The sequence below is a fragment of the Triturus cristatus genome, chromosome 4_2 (genome assembly GCF_964204655.1).
Source record: "Triturus cristatus chromosome 4_2, aTriCri1.1, whole genome shotgun sequence".
In the NCBI taxonomy this organism is placed as follows: Eukaryota; Metazoa; Chordata; class Amphibia; order Caudata; family Salamandridae; genus Triturus; species Triturus cristatus.
The window spans coordinates 938,600,012-938,620,804 of record NC_140586.1 but is presented as its reverse complement, the minus strand read 5'-3'; the positions used below and the strand labels follow the sequence as shown (position 1 = coordinate 938,620,804).

General features: G+C 48.3%; 1 protein-coding gene across 1 annotated transcript in view; it reads right to left on the bottom strand.

Annotated features, from left to right (window-relative positions):
- Window positions 1-837: 837 nt before the first annotated feature.
- LOC146838985 (uncharacterized) overlaps window positions 838-20,793 on the bottom strand; it is a 71,212-nt gene continuing 51,256 nt past the window's right edge. The window contains exon 4 of the mRNA XM_085603012.1: window positions 838-3,629. Coding sequence (XP_085459138.1) covers window positions 1,450-3,120 — 1,671 coding nt within the window. The 5' untranslated portion in view covers window positions 3,121-3,629 and the 3' untranslated portion in view covers window positions 838-1,449. The remainder of the gene's footprint in view (window positions 3,630-20,793) is intronic.

Here is a 20,793-nt window from a genome sequence, read left to right as displayed (position 1 = left end):
GAAAATACCCTTGTTAGTACAAGCATTGTTCATGGTGTTGATTTTACAGGCAGCATGGTCAGGTGTGCTTGGATTTCTTTCGTTTTAACTCTCTCACAGAATAAAAACCAACAATATTTCTTTACTTTTAGTCCACTTTGTGCTAGTCCCCCAATGGGTTTCCTGATATTTCATGTTTATCCTAGCTGTAGGGAAATAAACAATAGCACAGAATAGACACTTTCATTGATGGTGATGGTGGTGTGCTCGCTGATTTGTTTTTAGGTTTGAAGATTGACAAAAGCTTTTTGCACGTTCACTGCCATGATATGGCTTTTCTCCTGTGTGTCTTTGCTGATGAAGCCTTAATGTTGAAGAATCACAAAAGCTACTTCAACATTCACTGCAATGGTATGGTTTTTCTCCAGTGTGTGTCTTCGCTGATGTCTATATAGGACTGATAAGCGACAAAATCTCTTCCCACATTCATTGCACTGGAAGGGTTTTTCCCCTGTGTGTGTTTGTTGATGATACATTAATCCTGAAGGGGAACTAAAACTACTTCCACATTCACTGCATTTGAATGGTTTTGTTGTAGAGATTCTGCACATACAGAACTATGCACAAGAAAATAGCCGTTAGTGCAAGATTGGTTGTACTACACTTACACCTAAGAACCCACAATCCCTAGACCGACTAGCTATAGTGTCTCATTAGCTCCCCAGACCTTCCGAAGATACCTAATGCTTAGACAAACCCAGAACACGAAACTTCCGACCTCTCAGAGTCGCGGTAGCAATGCACACCCTTTTGCTCACTCACCCTTGCTTGTCCACACCAAATAATGCAGCGTCTATGTAAAGTTTAAGATGTTTATTTTTCAACTAACAAACTCTGTGCATTGTTCTATAATGCAGTAAATGAGCTAGCACCAGCGGAATAATACATAAGATTAAAACAATGATCAAAGTTACAATACCATAAAATAAGAAGGGGGAGATCATTCTGAATGACCAGTGGATATTACGGCTATAATGCCTAGACCACCCTCCCAGGTAGGATTATGTATATTATATAAAAGAAGATCTCTGGGCCAATTCTGGGGAACACCTCACCTTAGAACATAGGAGTAAGGTTACATAATAGGCTCAGCAAGGCTCTAGTTCGTAGAAGGAAATCTTCCGACTGTCTTGAGAAAGCTGCTGCGTATTAGAATAATGCAAGCATTTCTCAATCGTGCCAAGAAGTGCCTAATGTTATGTCTAGGTAGTACAGACTGACCAGAACTGGAAAGCACAGCGGCTTGTTTCTCGACCTTGTACACTGCGAGCAAACTATAACAATATGAGCTCATGCGGGCACAAAGGCGTCTTGCTCAAGGAGATAAAGAGTGTCGTGCGCAAAAATAAAAAGACACGCAGCTAAAATGGTTGCTAACTCAGGCTAACTTTAGCAAAGATTAGCGTGACCCTAGGGGCCACAATACAGTTTTTCCCCAGTGTGTGCTCGCTGATGCTGTTTTAGGTTTGATAAGCGACAAAATCTCTTCCCACATTCAGTGCACTGGAATGGTTTTTCCCCAGTGTGTGATTTCTGATGCTGTTTTAGGTTTGATAAGCGACAAAATCTCTTCCCACATTCATTGCACTGGAATGGTTTTTCTCCAGTGTGTGTTTTCTGATGCTGGTTTAGCTTTGATAAGCGACAAAATCTCTTCCCACATTCACTGCAATGGTATGGTTTTTCTCCAGTGTGTGTTCGCTGATGAATCCTTAATGTTGAATAATAACTAAAACTATTTCCACATTCACTGCACTTGAATGGTTTTCCCATTGAGTGTGTTCGCTGATGCTGTTTTAGGTTTGATAAATATATAAAGCCCCTCCCACATTCATTGCACTTGAGCGCTTTTTCCCCTATGTGTGTTCTCTGATGCTTTTTTAGGTGTGTTGATCGAATAAAGCTCTTCAAACATTCACTGCACTTAAATGGTTTTTCTCCTGTGTGTGTTCGCTGATGAATCCTTAATGTTGAAGAATCACTAAAACTACTTCCACATTCACTGCAATGATATGGTTTTTCCCCAGTGTGTACTCGCTGATGTCTATGTAGGTCTGATAAGCGACAAAATCTCCTCCCACATTCATTGCACTTGAATGGTTTTTCCCCAGTGTGTGTTTTCTGATGCTGCTTTAGGTACCATAATTTACAAAAGCTCTTCAGACATTCACTGCAATGATATGGTTTTTCCTCTGTGTGTGTTTGTTGATGATATGTTAATACTGAAGAGGTACTAAAACTACTTCCACATTCACTGCAATAATATGGTTTTTCCCCTGTGTGTCTTCTCTGATGGATTTTTAGGTGTATTAATTGATTAAAGCGCTTCCCACATTCATTGCACTGGAATGGTTTTTCTCCAGTGTGTGTTCGCTGATGTCCATGTAGGACTGATAAGCGAAAAAATCTCTTCCCACATTCATTGCACTGGAATGGTTTTTCCCCAGTGTGTGTTCTCTGATGTTGTTTTAGTTGTGCTAATTGACTAAAGCTCTTCAGACATTCACTGCAAGGATATGGTTTTTCTCCAGTGTGTGTTCTCTGATGCAGTTTTAGGTGTGATAATCGACTAAAGCTCTTCAGACATTCACTGCAAGGATATGGTTTTTCTCCAGTGTGTGTTCGCTGATGTTCATGTAGGACTGATAAGCGACAAAATCTCTTCCCACATTCATTGCACTGGAATGGTTTTTCCCCAGTGTGTGTTCTCTGATGTTGTTTTAGTTGTGCTGATTGAATAAAGCTTTTCAGACATTCACTGCAAGGATATGGTTTTTCTCCAGTGTGTGTTCTCTGATGCCGTTTTAGGTGTGATAATAAACTAAAGCTCTTCAGACATTCACTGCAGGGATGTGGTTTTTCTCCAGTGTGTGTTCTCTGATGTTGTTTTAGGTGTGATAAATAGATAAAGCTCTTCCCACATTCATTGCACTTGAATGGTTTTTCACCAGTGTGTGTTCGCTGATGACTCATGAGTTTAGATGATTCCGTAAAACTACTTTCACATTCACTGCAATTATATGGTTTTTCCCCGTGTGTGTTCGCTAATGCTTTTTTAGGCCTGATAATTGCATAAAGCATTCAGACATTCATTGCATTTGTGTGGCTTTTCCACTGATGCAGTTTTAGGCTTGGTAAATATACTCTGTGTTTTATATAGCAGAACCCCCATTTCAGTTAACTGTGCTTTTCGCTGGTTGCTTTGGAATGGCCTGAAAGAGTTTACAATACACCTCTAGCACTGTGGTCTGATATCACTTTAGGAAGCAGAGTACTGCTGTAACCACCTCATGATCAGAACTGGTATTGGACATGTTTAAACAAAAAGTGGTTGATCAGTGTTGTCTTAATTTTCTCGAGGTCATTTCTTCATCTTGAGGCACGGAGGTGCACAGCTGAGACCCGTAGAACCACCGAATTGCCCTTGACGGTACTTCCAAGATCTGTCAGTTTATGTTCAGGTTCGGCCGCCTCTGTCGGCACTTATGTTTTCCTGAATACTGGAACTCAATGTTTCGGACTTTGCTACTGCAGATTTACAGTATTATCTTCATTATTCTTAAACATTTTTTGCAATCAAGGATTGTTTTCTGTCGGATGTAAAGAGATTTAAATTACTTAAATGGAAAATACCAGAACGTGCATATACAATTTTTAATTGATTGTAAAAGCATCACATTTATTACTATTGTTGAAACTTATGAAGACATATTTAAGACACATTTAACCATACAGAGATATTTGCATAAAAGTTCCTTTGAACATGCCACAATCTTATTTATTTCAGCAAAGGTGTTCATAGAGTAACTTAGCATAGCACACATACACTAGTTACAGCTTTAGGTAGATGCATATGGTCAAGGTTTTGTTAAAACAAGAACAGCTCTTGGAGTAAGAGATGGATCACGAAGACTCAAGACAGCAAGGTGGACATCAGGTCACTGCATCCACTAAAGCCCCCCACGGTCTCAGACTCTCGCTAACTCCCTCTATTGTTCGCCGAGCAGAGGCAATCATCTCCCTTTATAATAATGGGATTATCCTCATCCAAGCATCTGAACGCTGCCTAAGTGGGATGGGTATTCCCAGACGTGGGACCCGTGCTCACTACGCCACTGGAGTCAAGCTATCCTGGCTGATGACGGCTGATAGCCAGAAACCGGTCCTAGGATGCTTGATTCTGGTCCAGGGAAGACATGGCTTGGCAGTTCGGGCTGGACTGTTCCCATGAGGCACAGGGTCAAGACTGATTTGCATATGGCCATGTCTGAACTGGGGTGGCGTAGTGGGCAAAAGAACGATGGATTTAACCCAGATCTCTTGACTGGGGGAGAATGTCTGCATTGTCAGCATTCCGTCCATCATTTGTTTGTTGTAACGCTTTTCGCCCTAAGTGGGATGGGTATTCCCAGACGTGGGACCCGTGCTCACTACGCCACTGGAGTCAAGCTATCCTGGCTGATGACGGCTGATAGCCAGAAACCGGTCCTAGGATGCTTGATTCTGGTCCAGGGAAGACATGGCTTGGCAGTTCGGGCTGGACTGTTCCCATGAGGCACAGGGTCAAGACTGATTTGCATATGGCCATGTCTGAACTGGGGTGGCGTAGTGGGCAAAAGAACGATGGATTTAACCCAGATCTCTTGACTGGGGGAGAATGTCTGCATTGTCAGCATTCCGTCCATCATTTGTTTGTTGTAACGCTTTTCGCCCTAAGTGGGATGGGTATTCCCAGACGTGGGACCCGTGCTCACTACGCCACTGGAGTCAAGCTATCTTGGCTGATGACGGCTGATAGCCAGAAACCGGTCCTAGGATGCTTGATTCTGGTCCAGGGAAGACATGGCTTGGCAGTTCGGGCTGGACTGTTCCCATGAGGCACAGGGTCAAGACTGATTTGCATATGGCCATGTCTGAACTGGGGTGGCGTAGTGGGCAAAAGAACGATGGATTTAACCCAGATCTCTTGACTGGGGGAGAATGTCTGCATTGTCAGCATTCCGTCCATCATTTGTTTGTTGTAACGCTTTTCGCCCTAAGTGGGATGGGTATTCCCAGACGTGGGACCCGTGCTCACTACGCCACTGGAGTCAAGCTATCCTGGCTGATGACGGCTGATAGCCAGAAACTGGTCCTAGGATGCTTGATTCTGGTCCAGGGAAGACATGGCTTGGCAGTTCGGGCTGGACTGTTCCCATGAGGCACAGGGTCAAGACTGATTTGCATATGGCCATGTCTGAACTGGGGTGGCGTAGTGGGCAAAAGAACGATGGATTTAACCCAGATCTCTTGACTGGGGGAGAATGTCTGCATTGTCAGCATTCCGTCCATCATTTGTTTGTTGTAACGCTTTTCGCCCTAAGTGGGATGGGTATTCCCAGACGTGGGACCCGTGCTCACTACGCCACTGGAGTCAAGCTATCCTGGTTGATGACGGCTGATAGCCAGAAACCGGTCCTAGGATGCTTGATTCTGGTCCAGGGAAGACATGGCTTGGCAGTTCGGGCTGGACTGTTCCCATGAGGCACAGGGTCAAGACTGATTTGCATATGGCCATGTCTGAACTGGGGTGGCGTAGTGGGCAAAAGAACGATGGATTTAACCCAGATCTCTTGACTGGGGGAGAATGTCTGCATTGTCAGCATTCCGTCCATCATTTGTTTGTTGTAACGCAATAGAATTACATGATGACATTTTCCTCACTCATCAAACTCTCTGTGATGAATAAGTTTCCTCCCTGACCCAAGCTCATCCTAGCCCTTTAGTCATCCCACGGGTTCCTCGTTCTGTATCCTCCCCTCTCCCCACTTCTTGTATTGCTTCACCCCTTTCCCCTCCTCCCTATCCACCTTTATCAGACTACCCAACAGCATTCATTTACCATTACCCTTGCAGATTGTTTCAACCAACAATTTTCGTCATAATAGCCTGAGCCCTCATCACACCCCAAGAGCAGCGACCACTGAAATACACTGACTCAATACTAACACCTTCACCTCATCTCTGCCCCTTACCTCTGAACATTTATTTATTTATTTTTTTTTTTTTTATAAAGTTTTATATAGCGCGAACATGACCCACAAGGGTATCAGAGCGCTTTACAATATACAGTTATTAAACATTAGATGGTTGAGGTAGTATACATACATTCAGTATTCGCATTCAGTACAAAAGAGGTAGATAGTAGTATATGGATAGCATAGGTGACGAGTAGTCAACAAAGAATGATCCACGAGGGAATCAGAACGCTTCACAATACACAGTTATTAAACATTAGGTGGTTGAAGTAGTAAACATACATTCTGTATTCGCCTTCAATACAAAAGATGTAGGCAATAATATAATATATGGATCGGATAGGAGACTAGAGGTCAACATAGAATTAAAGTCTAAGGATGTGAATTTGTTCATTAGAAGCATTTTTACTTCTTTTTTGAAGGAGGTAAAGGAAGAGATTCCACATACCACTGGAGGTAGGGAGTTCAAAACCTTAGGTGCAATCCCTGAGAATGCTCTGCAACCAGTTCACTTTTTATGGAAGAATTGTGGTTTCAGTAGGAGTGAACTCACACTTCGCAGTTGTCTGCATCCTCCCAATCGCTCAAGCTTTAGAGCGAAGTAACTGGGGGTGTTGCAATGCAGGGCTTTATGGGTCATGCAAGCGATCTTTAGGTGTATTCTTGCCTCGTAGGGCAGCCAGCTCAGAACTTTCAAGGTCGGAGAGATATAGTTATTTCTTTTAGTTCCCGATACCAGTTTGGCCGCAGCGTTAAGCGATGCCCTCAGCGGGGCCGGCCAGTATTTCGGGAGTCCGCATAGAGTGGTACTTCCATAGTCTAATCTTGGTAGCAGTAGGGCTTGTACTGCCATTTTTAAGTCGGGCTGTGGGAGGAAGGGTTTAAGTTTCCTTCGTATACTCATCTGAAGATTAGCACCCTTGGTGGCATTAGTGATTTGCGCCTGCATGTTCAGTTGTTTGTCGATGGTGACTCCCAGGGATTTCGCGGAATCAATGATGTGCGGACCACAGTCAAAGGAAGTTAGATGTTTCAACCATAAGTCTATCTTGGATGTATGATTGGGTGGGGAGATGAGAAGGAATTCCGTTTTTTTGGTGTTAAGCAAGAGGTGGTTGCCAGTGAGCCAACTTGGAGTATTCTGTGGAACAGCGTTGAGGGCGATGACGTTTTCTGGTGAGGAGATTTTCATATATAGTTGGGTGTCGTCCGCATACAGGTGATATAGAATGTTCGCTGAGTTCAATGCATTTGTCAGGGGCTCCATGAGTAGATTAAAAAGAGTGGGTGAAAGTGCTGAGCCCCCGCTGTCAGCACTGATGCATCTGTGAAACACTTGCTATCTCTGAACCCCCTAACATGACCAATAACATGGCGCCTATCTACTCATCAATCAGTTTATGAGTCCCACATCCCCACTCAATCAATCAATCAATCACAGCATTTATATAGCGCACTACTCACCCGGAGGGTCTCAAGGCGCTGGGGGAGGGGGGTCCGCTACTGCTCGAACAGCCAGGTCTTGAGCTGCTTCCTGAAGGCGAGGTGGTCCTGGGTCAGGCGGAGGTGGGTCGGGAGGGAGTTCCAAGTCTTGGCGGCCAGGTAGGCGAAGGACCTTCCTCCTGTGGTGGCTCTTCGGATCCGGGGGACGGCGGCGAGGGCGTGGTCGGTCGATCGAAGTTGGCGTGAGGGAGCGTAGAAGTTGAGGCGGCTGTTGAGGTATCCTGGGCCTTGGTTGTGTAGGGCCTTGTGTGTGTGGGTGAGGAGGCGGAGGGTGATTCTCTTGTTGACCGGGAGCCAGTGCAGATCTCTCAGGTGTCTGGAGATGTGGCTGCGACGGGGGATGTCCAGGATGAGTCGTGCTGAGGCGTTCTGGATCCGCTGGAGTCTCTTCTGGGGTTTGGCGGTGGTTCAGGCGTAGAGAGAGTTGCCGTAGTCCAGACGGCTGGTGACGAGGGCCTGGGTGACCGTCTTCCTAGTCTCGTTGGGGATCCACCGGAAGATCTTGCGTAGCATGCGCAGGATGTTGAAGCATGACGAGGAGACGGCGTTGACTTGTCTGGTCATGGAGAGGGAGGAGTCTAGGATGAAGCCCAGGTTGCGTGCGTGGTCTGTTGGTTTGGGTGCGCTGCCCAGGGCAGGGGGCCACCAGGAGTCGTCCCAGGCGGAGGGTGAAGATCCCAGGATGAGGACTTCCGTCTTGTCCGAGTTCAGTTTCAGGCGGCTGCTCATCATCCACTTGGCTACGTCTGTCATCCCTTCGTGTAGGTTGGCTCTGGCGGTGGCGGGGTCGTTGGTGAGGGACAGGATCAGCTGGGTGTCGTCGGCGTAGGAGATGATGTTGAGGTTGGGTTGGCGTGCGATGGCTGCGAGGGGGCTCATGTAGACGTTGAAGAGGGTTGGGCTGAGCGAGGAGCCTTGAGGAACGCCGCAGATGACTTCGGTGGCTTCTGATCTGAACGGGGGGAGGCGGACTCTCTGTGTCCTTCCGGCGAGGAACGAGGTGATCCATTCCAGTGCCTTCTCCTGGATTCCGACTTTGCAGAGGCGCTGCACTAGGGTTCGGTGGCAGACTGTGTCGAAGGCCGCGGAGAGGTCTAGGAGGATGAGGGCCGCTGTTTCTCAGTTGTCGAGCAGGGCTCGGATGTCATCGGTGGCTGCGATCAGGGCGGTCTCGGTGCTGTGGTTGGCCCGGAAGCCAGACTGCGAGAGGTCGAGGGATCCGTTCGTCTCGAGGAAGGCGGCCAGCTGCTTGTTGACGGTCTTCTCGATGACTTTTGCAGGAAACAGGAGCAGCGAGATGGGGCGGTAGTTCTTGAGGTCGGTGGGGTCGGCTGATGGCTTCTTTAGTAGGGCGCTGAGTTCGGCGTGCTTCCAGCTCTCCGGGAAGGTGGCAGTGTCGAAGGAGGTGTTGATGATGTCCCGCAGGTGGGGTGCGATGACAGTGTCGGCCTTGTTGAAGACGTGGTGAGGGCAGGGGTCGGTCGGAGATCTGGAGTGGATGGAGTTCATTGTGCGGACGGTGTCTTCGGTGCTGATCGGGGTCCAGGCACGGAGGATGGTGGTGGAGGGCGGTGGTTCAGTCGTGGCGTGCGTCGGTTGAGGGCTGAAGCTGTAGGTTGGCTCTGGCGGTGGCGGGGTCGTTGGTGAAGGAGAGGATCAGCTGGGTGTCGTCGGCGTAGGAGATGATGTTGAGGTGGTGTTGGCGTGCGATGGCTGCGAGGGGGCTCATGTAGACGTTGAAGAGGGTTGGGCTGAGCGAGGAGCCTTGAGGAACGCCGCAGATGACTTCGGTGGCTTCTGATCTGAACGGGGGGAGGCGGACTCTCTGTGTCCTTCCGGCGAGGAACGAGGTGATCCATTCCAGTGCCTTCTCCTGGATTCCGACGTTGCTGAGGCGCTGCACTAGGGTTCGGTGGCAGACTGTGTCGAAGGCCGCGGAGAGGTCTAGGAGGATGAGGGCCGCTGTTTCTCAGTTGTCGAGCAGGGCTCGGATGTCATCGGTGGCTGCGATCAGGGCGGTCTCGGTGCTGTGGTTGGCCCGGAAGCCAGACTGCGAGAGGTCGAGGGATCCGTTCGTCTCGAGGAAGGCGGCCAGCTGCTTGTTGACGGTCTTCTCGATGACTTTTGCAGGAAACGGGAGCAGCGAGATGGAGCGGTAGTTCTTGAGGTCGGTGGGGTCGGCTGATGGCTTCTTTAGTAGGGCGCTGAGTTCGGCGTGCTTCCAGCTCTCCGGGAAGGTGGCGGTGTCGAAGGAGGTGTTGATGATGTCCCGCAGGTGGGGTGCGATGACAGTGTCGGCCTTGTTGAAGACGTGGTGAGGGCAGGGGTCGGTTGGAGATCCGGAGTGGATGGAGTTCATCGTGCGGACGGTGTCTTCGGTGCTGATCGGGGTCCAGGCGCGGAGGATGGTGGTGGAGGGCGGTGGTTCAGTCGTGGCGTGCGTCGGTTGAGGGCTGAAGCTCTTGTGTATGTTCGCGATCTTGTTGTGGAAGTAGGAGGCGAGGGAGTTGCAGAGGTCTTGCGAAGGGGTGATGTCGTTGTTTCCGGCGTTGGGGTTGGAGAGCTCTTTAACGATGTTGAAGAGTTCCTTGCTGTTGTGGGCGTTGTTGTCCAGTCGTTCCTTGAAGGCAGTTTTCTTGGTGGCGTGGATCAGCTGGTGGTGTTTTCGGGTGGCGAGCTTGAGGGCAGTCATGGTGTTCCGTGTTGGGTCTCTGCGCCAGGCTTTCTCGAGGGCTCGGCAGTTCTTCTTGGAGCTCTTCAGTTCATCGGTGAACCATGGGGCTTTCTTGCTGCCGGGTCTGCTAGGCGGGGTCTTCAGGGGGGCGAGGTCGTCTGCGCAGTTGCTGATACACTTGGCGAGGTTGGTGGCCGCCTGGCTTGGGTTCGTTGCGCTGGTGGGAGGGTTCATGTTCAGGGAAGTCGCGAGCTGGTCGGCTGTGATCTTGTTCCAGCTTCTGCGTGCAGCCTGTTGCTGGTGGTGGTGGATAGTGGTCCTTCTGAAGCTGAAGTGGACGCAGCTGTGGTCCGTCCAGTGGAGTCCGGTGGCGTGGCTGAAGGTGACGTCCTTGCTAGATGAGAAGACGGGGTTGAGTGTGTGTCCAGCGTAGTGGGTGGGGGTGGTCACCAGCTGCTTGAGACCGAGGTTGGCGAGGTTGTCCAGTAGGGTGGTGGTGTTGCGGTCGTTGTTGTTCTCCAGGTGGAAGTTGAGGTCCCCAAGGAGGATGTAGTCAGCGGAGGGGAGGGCGTGCGGGCTGATGAAGTCGGCGATGTCTTCGCTGAATTGGTTGCGTGGTCCCGGGGGTCTGTAGATGAGGGTGCCTCTGAGGGTGGTCTTGGGGTTGATGAGGATCTGGAAGTGCAGGTGTTCGGCGGGTGCGAGGGTGTCGTCGGTGTTGGTCGTGACGCGGATGGAGTTCCTGTGGATGATGGCGATGCCTCCTCCTGTCTGGTTGACGCGGTCCCTCCGGATGATCTTGTAGCCGTCCGGGATGGCGATGTCGGGTGCTGAGGAGGCGTTCATCCAGGTTTCCGTGAGGAAGGCGACGTCTGGGGCTGTGCTGTCGAGCAGGTTCCAGAGCTGGATGGCGTGTCTGTGGACGGAGCGGGTGTTGAGCAGGATGCACTTGAGGTGGTTGCTGCTGGAGTTCGGCTTGGTCGGTGCTTGAGTGGTGCAGGTCCGAATGCAGGCGAGCTTGCAGGAGAGGCAGCAGAAGGGTCCGTGGGTGCGTCTCGGGGTGGCTCGATAGCAGCCTGGGATTCTGCCGGCGTTGAGTGCGTAGAGTTCGGTAGCGTCGTAGGTCCGGCGGGTGGGCTGGTGTCTGCGGGCGCCAGGGGTCCTGGCTCTGGGCGCGGTCCAGGCGCGGACGGGCGCAGACGGGCTTACCTTTGGCGCACCTTCGGCGCTCAATCGGAGCTCCCGCTGCGCGCGTCCGCTGCGCAGTCGCTCTGGGGGCGTCATAAGAAGGGAGCGGTGAGGGAGGGTCCGCTGGGAGGCGGGAGCGTGGGAGCCAATCGGCTGGCGGGGGGCGGGGCCGCAGGCAGGCAGCGGCGGGAAAACCAGTGCGGGCTTGGCGGGCAGCCCTGTGGCGGCTGGGGCGCCAGAATCGGCGTCGGCGATCAGGCACAGGCAGCAGGTGAGGCTCAGGAGGCAGGAGAGGCGAGGAGCGTGGGGGCGACCAGGCCGATGAAGGCGCAGTGGTCGCTCCCGAGCAGGAGTCTAGGTCCCCTTAAGAAGGGAGCAGTGAGGGAGGGTCCGCTGGGAGGCGGGAGCGTGGGAGCCAATCGGCTGGCGGGGGGGGCGGGGCCGCAGGCAGGCAGCGGCGGGAAAACCAGTGCGGGCTTTGCGGGTGGCCCTGCGGCGGCTGGGGCGCCGGAATCGGCGTCGGCGATCAGGCACAGGCAGCAGGTGAGGCTCAGGAGGCAGGAGAGGCGAGGAGCGTGGGGGCGACCAGGCCGATGAAGGCGCAGTGGACACTCCCGAGCAGGAGTCTAGGTTCCGTTAAGAAGGGGGCGGTGAGGGAGGGTCCGCTGGGAGGCGGGAGCGTGGCAGCCAATCACTGGCGGGGGGGTGGGGCCGCAGGCAGGCAGCGGCTGAAATCCAGTGCGGGCTTGGCGGGCGGCCCTGCAGCGGCTGGGGTGCCGGAATTGGCATCGGCGATCAGGCACAGGCAGCAGGTGAGGCTCAGGATGCAGGAGAGGCGAGGAGCGTGGGGGCAACCAGGCCGATGAAGGCACAGTGGTCGCTCCCGAGCAGGAGTCTAGGTCCCCTTAAGAAGGGAGCGGTGAGGGAGGGTCCGCTGGGAGGCGGGAGCGTGGGAGCCAATCGGCTGGTGGGGGGGGGCGCAGGCAGGCAGCGGCGGGAAAACCAGTGCGGGCTTGGCGGGCGGCCCTGCGGCAGCTGGGGCACCGGAATCGGCGTCGGCGATCAGGCACAGGCAGCAGGTGAGGCTCAGGAGGCAGGAGAGGTGAGAAGCGTGGGGGCGACCAGGCCGATGAAGGCACAGTGGTCACTCAATCATGACTCCATCTCTATTCTCCCTTCCCATGGTTCTCACAACTCAGCTTCTGCCTAACACCATAGATCGGAGCACTGTCTCACCTGGACTGCTGGCTCACATCACGACCTCCTGTTCCCACATTACTAATGACGCCAAACTCACTGAGATATCTCAGGAGCTTCATCAACTTAAGGCTGAGGTTTAAAGCCTAATATCCCTCACCTCTGAGCTCGCTAATTGTTGGTGTCCCACCAGGCCGATGGGTAAGAATAGACACTCTCTTTAGCAATCCAATAACAATCACGTTTGAGGGACGTCACCCCGCACATCCAATGGGATCCCAGCAATCGCAACGTCACCTCATTTGACCTGGAAGACAATTCCGTACCTCAATGCCCCCATCCGACCCATCAGGATGAAAGATACTCTATCGAACAATAATATTTACTCCCTCCTCCTTCAGTCGAATCCACATAGAGATCCTAGGCCCAATCTCAGAGCAGTTAACAATTCCAAGTTCAAGCAAATTCCCATCACTCAGGCTGCCTCCGCTGTCGCCATACCCCACCTGAAATGTACGATACTCAATTGCAGATCGGCATCTAAACACGCGGTGGATATTGCTGACCTTATCTTTACTCATGATCTTGACCTTAGAGTCCTGATTGAAACTTGGCTAAACGACTCCTTTACTTCAACGCTCGACATTCTAGTACCGCCCAGCTACGACATCATCAGATTAGATAGACCAAACAGACCTGATGGAGGTAACCCCTGTACTCACTGCAATAATCTCTGTATGAAGCAAGCACAAAACGTTACTCTCATCTCTTGTGAATATCTAGGCATCGATATCCTGAGTAAAGATAGGCCTCAATACAAATTGCATGCGTTTTACCACCCTCCAGGAGATAACCTCCCATCCATTGAACAAATTATGGATATCATCACAACCAACTCCGGTGTATACTGAGCCCAAATCTTCCTTGGGGACTGCACCCTCTACTGGAATGACCCAAAGAACCAACCAGTGATTAGTGACCCAAAGAACCAACCTTCCTAGCTGACCTAAACTTGATCCAAATATGCGAAACTCCTACAAACAACGAGGGAGTGACCTTGGATCTAATTATCTCTAAAGCTAATTCCATTCAACTTGAATCTATCATTCCAAGTGATTGGACAGACCACCACTGCATCACTTTGCTCATCACTGAATCGCTGTCCTAAAAAAAGGTTCAAATAAAAAAAACAGACACTAGAAAAGGAACCCTAGAAACATAAACCTGAATGAACTTACATCTATCAGCAATTACATCCTACCCCCTCCCGAGGACATGTCAGATGTCCAGGACCTTACTGATCATTACACTAATTCAATGACAAACATTCTAGACTCTATGGCCCCCTCCAACTAAACAGAGTATCCTCCAAAGACTCCGAGCCTTGGTACAATGGTAGTCTAAACGCTGAAAGATGCAATCTAAGATTGAGTGAAGGGTCATGGAGATTCTCCTCCTCGCTCGAACACCTCCAGCACCTGAGATCTCTAAGAATCATTTACAACAAACACATACATAGCTCAAAAGCAAACGTCTTTAGTAAACAGCTAAACAATGCCCGGATTCAACATAAAAACTGTTTGAACCCGTTAAATTGCAATCTAACAGGAAACCCAACCTGCTTTCTGGGTCTAATCTGCACCCTAACCAGTAAGAACTTGCCGCCTTCTTCCTGGGATAGACGAAAATTGAAACTGACTTAAAGACTAGATTGGATCTTCTCCCAGCGCCTTCACACATCAGCCCCCACCCACCCATGTGGCCTGAGCGTCCTACACACCCCCCAAACAATATTGCCGCGTGGTGTTCATTCAAATCCTTTGATGAAATAACCATACTAAAAATCCTAGCAAAGAAAGAACAAACGGCAGACCAAGGTCCTGCACATCCAGTCCACATGTACAATAAATTTGAAAGTGGTGCAATCACTTCCCACACCTGCCGTCCAGAGGTGTCAGAGATCACTGATTTTTCGAAAAAAACGGAGGGTGCACTCGTTGTGAAGTCAAGACGCACAAATCAAAGTCTGTTCCAAAATTACTTCTTTTTATTTGAATTAATCTTTAATACTGGCACACAGCCAACGCGTTTCGTTCCCGATTTTTGCCAGAGGGAACTTCGTCAGGGCTGTCATTTCATAGACAAGACAGGACTTTAGGACTACAATAACCAACATATAAAAAACATTTAAAAACATTTAAAAAGACATTTCAAAATTGATAATGACAAACGGCCCACCGGTTCATAAATTACAACAACTCATATATGTAAAATACATCAGAGATAGACAATTATACCCCAGTTGAATATAAAGAAATCCCACATTAAAGTGCAAATGTCTAATACATAGGTCTATATACAGCTCACAGGAAAAGACAGTGTAAACATCCTAAGCTATCATAAAAAGTACATATGTCTAATACATAAATCTATATACAGCTCACAAAAAGAAAAAGCTCAAGTATCCTAACCTATCAATACTGTGGAACACCAACATGTTCTGGCAAATGTGATAATGGACAGCTCCATACAATAAAAAGCAATGTCCACTGCATAACTGAAACGGATAACTACGGCAGAGAATTCTTCAAGGGAACTTTTTCATATTCTAAAAGATTTTACTACGTCTACAAATTTGCTTACTATACCTATATCCCAAGACTGGACTGGCTCGGTGTCAAATTTTTTTGAGGAAAAAATTATAAATATTCACACGACTTTTCCCCCCATACCCAATCACAACCATTTAAAAGAACCACCCTGTTTTTTATCTAACCCTTCGGGTTATTTAGATAAATTCACCGATTGTGACCATAAATCCGTCACCTTAGCTATGCAAAAAATAAAATCCGGTTCTCCGGCCGACCCTTTTCCCTCTAAATATTTTTCCATAATGGCACCTACTGTCCTAGATAGCTTGATTGCGCTTTTTAATAAATCTCTGTCTGATACGAATTTCCCCTCTAACTGGAAGATGGCTAGAGTCAGGCCGATTTTGAAGAAGCCAACAGCTGATCCCAAGGTGCTTCTGAATTATCGCCCGATTTCCCTGCTTCCCTATTTTGGGATAATATTGGAGTATATTGTAAACCAGCAACTGGTGGAGAAGTGTGGCTCACTGGTTAGAGTAGGCAGACCTGGAAGCAGAGGTCAGCCCGGGACCAGGGTTCAATTCCCGGCTCGGCTGGGTCTTGAGTCCATAAATTGTCCATGGACTCGATAATTCTCGCTCCAGTGCATACTCGATTCATGGGTTCACACTCTGCAACTCTGGGCAATAGCTTGCTTAATCTCCACAATGGCCCCTCGCGGCGGGATGCCTGGCTTTCACCTTGTGGATGCCCTGCTGGGTTATCTCACAGGGGAATACCAGGACGGGTTCCCTAAGCAAGCGCTTAGAGACCGGTTGGTGATTTGCGCTATATAAATATCTGTACATTTACATTTACATTTACATCTTGAGAGGCATGAACTCTTAGATCCCTCTCAATCCGGTTTTAGAGCAGCACACAGTACAGAAACGGCATTGGTTGAGGTTACTGATAATATCAGATTAACCCTAGACAAACAACAATCTGCTATCCTTGTCCTGCTCGACCTGTCTGCTGCTTTTGACACCATCTCCCATAAGATCCTCGAGCAAAGGCTGTGGGAGGTTGGTGTCAGGGGTAATGCCCTTAACTGGTTTATTAGCTACTTATCCGAACGCACCACTACTGTCCAGATGGGAAACTTCGTCACCTGTGCAAGATCAGTAAAAATGGGAGTCCCACAGGGCTCTATTTTGAGCCCCTCCCTCTTCAATCTTTATATGACTCCTTTGGCTGAGGTGATTAGATCACACGGCTTTGATGTCATATCCTATGCAGATGACACGCAGATTCTGATCACCTTAGGTCCTGACCCCATGGATACAAAAAAAACATTTCAAGAACTGTCTTATAAACATTGACGAATGGATGAGATTAAATCATCTCCAGCTAAATGGGGCCAAGTCGGAGATTGTGCTTTTTGGTAAAGCCATCAACCATTGGTCACAGGATTGGTGGCCTTCCAGGCTTGGCCTGTGCCCTATTCCAAAAAATACGGTCCGCAATCTGGGCTTTCACATGGATGACTGCCTATCCATGCGCAGCCATGTGAAACATGTCATTGGCACCTGTTTCGGTGTCATGCGTAGCCTCAGAAAGGTTTTCAGATGGCTCCCAATGGAGGCGCGTAAACCCCTGACACAAGGATTGATAACAAACAGAATGGACTACGGTAACGCTTTATTGCTGTCTATAAATGAAGACCTTACAGACAAACTCCAGGTTTTACAGAACACAGCTGCTAGACTGGTTCTTAACCGTCCGTATAGATCCCCTTCTGCAGCTTGTCTCAATACCCTTCATTGGCTTCCGGTTAAAAAGCGAATTCGCTTTAAAGTATTATGCCTCACGCATAAGTCTATGCATGGAACCGGTCCAAAATACTGGCGAAAAAAGCTACAATGGTATCACCCGTCCAGAATTCTGCGTTCCAGTGATGCGGCATTGCTAACTCCGTTAAGAATTAATACCGTCAGACAAGGAGGCCGTTCATTTTCCTTTTTGGCACCATCGCTCTGGAATCAAATGCCTTTTCATCTTCGCAGCATACCAGAACATGGTAAATTCCGTAAAGAGTTGAAAACCTGGCTCTATGTTAATTAGCCCTAGTCCGTCCACTCGTGTAGTCTGCAAGCGCCATGAGACTCTTGCTGAGTGATATGTGCGCGATATAAATTCTCCTGACTTGACTTGACTTGACATAATGTCGGGTTCACCTATATGTGATCATATGAACAGCCCCCTCTTTTTTAAACCATAGCCCAGTTGGAAACCAAGGAATGAGTAAAAACCTATAAAAGGAATTGTTTTGCAAACAAAATGGTAATAGATTAGTCAACTAGGGAGGGGGATTCCAGGGGAGTAAGAAACTAAAGTGGAGAACAAAACAACTGAATTACAAGAAAATTGACAAATCTCACCTCTTTTGTATAAAGCGGAAAAGTGGCAGTAACAGGTAATTAGAGTCTAGTTGAACCTCAAATGGAAGGAATAACATCCATGAAAATATATGTTGCGAAGTCTATAGTGAGACAGAGAAGAATAAAGACGATTGTAACATGGAGAAGCCGGTGATAAGTTCTGACACTTTAACCAAACATATATGGAATTCATCAAAGTGCCATGGAATGAGTACCCATGGTACAAAAAAGATGCTGTGTATTTGACCACTACTAGGGAAAAGAAGCAAAAAATAAAATAAATTATTGTGTATATAAACCCAATTTCTAATAAGGGTAGACTCACCTAATGCTAAAGAATCAAAGAAACGGAGAAGGTCCAGTAGGCACAGTTCGGTAAAGCTATGTCAAAGTAACAAGATACTGTAGGTAGTGTGAAAAGAAAACCAAAGAAAGGACGAGTATTATCCTAAGCACAAACGCGAATATGCGTCTCTAAGTGACAAGCCTCATGCAAGTATCTATCAGTAAAACGGACACGACCAAGTCCCACCCAGCATCCTTTCTAAAAGATGAATCCGGGAATGCTATGTTCAAGTAACAAGATGCTGTATGTACTGTGAAAAGAAGGGAAAAGAAAGGATGAGTATTAACCCAAGCACATTAATTCAAATAAAAAGAAGTAATTTTGGAACAGACTTTGATTCGTGCGTCTTGACTTCACAACGAGTGCACCTGCTGTATTTTTTCGAAAAATCATACTGAAAATCCTGTCAATACTTAAACCTTCAAACCACTTCAGCGATCTGCTTCCTTCAAATCTCTTCATTGAGATTAAAACCTCTGTTCTCCCACTCTGAACTAAAATACTAAATGATTCATTAATTCAAGGCACTATACCAGACTGCCTCAAGTCTGGACAGATAACCTCCATTCTTAAAAAACCCACAGCAGACCACACTGATCTGCATAACTTCTGCCCGGGGAACAACCTTTACAACGCAACTTTTACAACGCACTACCATTACAACTAAACTGTTACAACGCAAATGCATCGACAACGCATGCCATTACATCGACTTGCACTAGATGGCGTGCTAACATTAAAAATAGTGTAGTTTACTATCCAAACACCTTCCCTACTGTTACGTGGACTGGAGTTAGAATAGTAAATTACACTTTTTTAATGTTAGCACGCCATCTAGTGCAAGTCGTGGTAAAGACTTGCGTTGTAAAGACTTGCGTTGTCACTGCATTTGCGTTGTAAAAATTTCGTTGTAAAAGCATGCGTTGTAACATCATACATCCCTTCTGCCCTATCTCCAGCATCCCGACTCTTTCAAAGCTCCTCTAGAAATGTGCCCATACCCAGCTATGTAATCACAGAGCAATTCCAACTCTTAAACCAATACCAGTCTGGATTCCTTCAGGGACGCAGCACTGAATCAGCCCCGACTCACATAGTTGACGACGTGTTACAAGTGCTTGATAAAAATTAATCTTGCCTTTTAAGCGTCCTTGACCTGTCATCAGCATTTGATAGGGTCAAACATTACTTCCAAATAGGTATGTTAAGGAAAATCAAACTCTTCCACCCCCGATAACTTCAAGTCAGTTGCTCAAGCCCTAGTGTTTTCTCCCTGGACAGAGTGGCGGCTGCTCTCTGCCACCGTTTTTAGCTTGAAAAACTGCGTTTTTTGCACATTGTTTACTTGGTGCACATTGCTGCTGCTAATCTTTAATTTTTAAACATTGATTTTAAGTAGAATTGTCGCTGCTACCCTTCATTTTTAAAACGCCGATTTTAGATGTAAACTGTTGCTGCCACCCTTTAAATCTCAAACACTGACTCTAGACCTGTGAATTTGTAGAAATATTTTTGTTACCTGTGCCGGGGGTTTGAAATTGAAAGTTGGAAGTGAAGGGAACTGTTTTGTGCTTAGACTCGACACCCCCGGTCACCATTTTGGAGCGGTGTGCGGTCTAGTGTTCCAAGGCTGGAACGCATAAAGAGGGAGGCTGCGCGAGCGTGCCCGACCCTGGACAGAGTGGCGGCTGCTCTCTGCCACCGTTTTTAGCTTGAAAAACTGCGTTTTTTGCACATTGTTTACTTGGTGGATATTGCTGCTGCTAATCTTTAATTTTTAAACATTGATTTTAAGTAGAATTGTCGCTGCTACCCTTCATTTTTAAAACGCCGATTTTAGATGTAAACTGCTGCTGCCACCCTTTAAATCTCAAACACTGACTCTAGACCTGTGAATTTGTAGAAATAGTTTTGTTACCTGTGCCAGGGGTTTGAAATTGAAAGTGGGGAGCGAAGGGAACGTGTGGGAACTATTTTGTGCTTGTTCTCGACACCCCCGGTCGCCATTTTGGAGCGGGGTGCGGTCTAGTGTTCCAAGGCTGGAACGCATAAAGAGGAAGGCTGCGCGAGCGCGCAGCGGACGCGCCGCTGGCGCGTCGAAGGCTTGCCCAAGGCAAGCCCGTCTGCGCCCGTCCGCGACCCGGAAACAACCAGCTCCAGCCTAGATGCCGATCTACATCGAGGTAACTCCGAGAACTGTCACCGTACATTAGTTTACAGCAGGAATCAAATACTGATGCTGGATAGTGACATATTGCAATGTCCCCGTCACTTTCTATCTGTTGACTCCAGTTTAGTGGTGTGCAAAAGATGCAATCGAAATTTCGCATCTCAGCCCAATTGCAGTGACTATCAAGGTAGGACAGAGTTTGTAGGGGAGCGGACTGAGGCCAGGACAATGAGAGGAAAGCTGAAAGCCATCCTTTTAAATACGAGGTCTATGAAGAAGCATGAACTTCAGCTTATTGACCTCCTCTCGGAGACTCAGCCGGATGTAATGTTTCTTACAGAAACATGGCTAAATGAAGGGTCAAACCCTACCATCACCGGTGCTCTCCCTCTTGACTATAGGATACTCAGGAAGGACAGAGCGGGGGGCAGAGGAGGGGGGGTTGCGATCATTTACAAACATCCTCTGGTCTGCCAACCGATATCAATGACAGAACCAGAAGGAGCTGAGGGATTGGGTTTTTGTCTAACAGTTTCAGCCCACCAATCTATTGCTGGGGCCCTGCTCTACCGCCCACCTGTGCCGGCCGGAAGGTTCTTGGAATCGATAGGCCTTGCCATTACGCCCATCATGTCCAAATTTGGACAA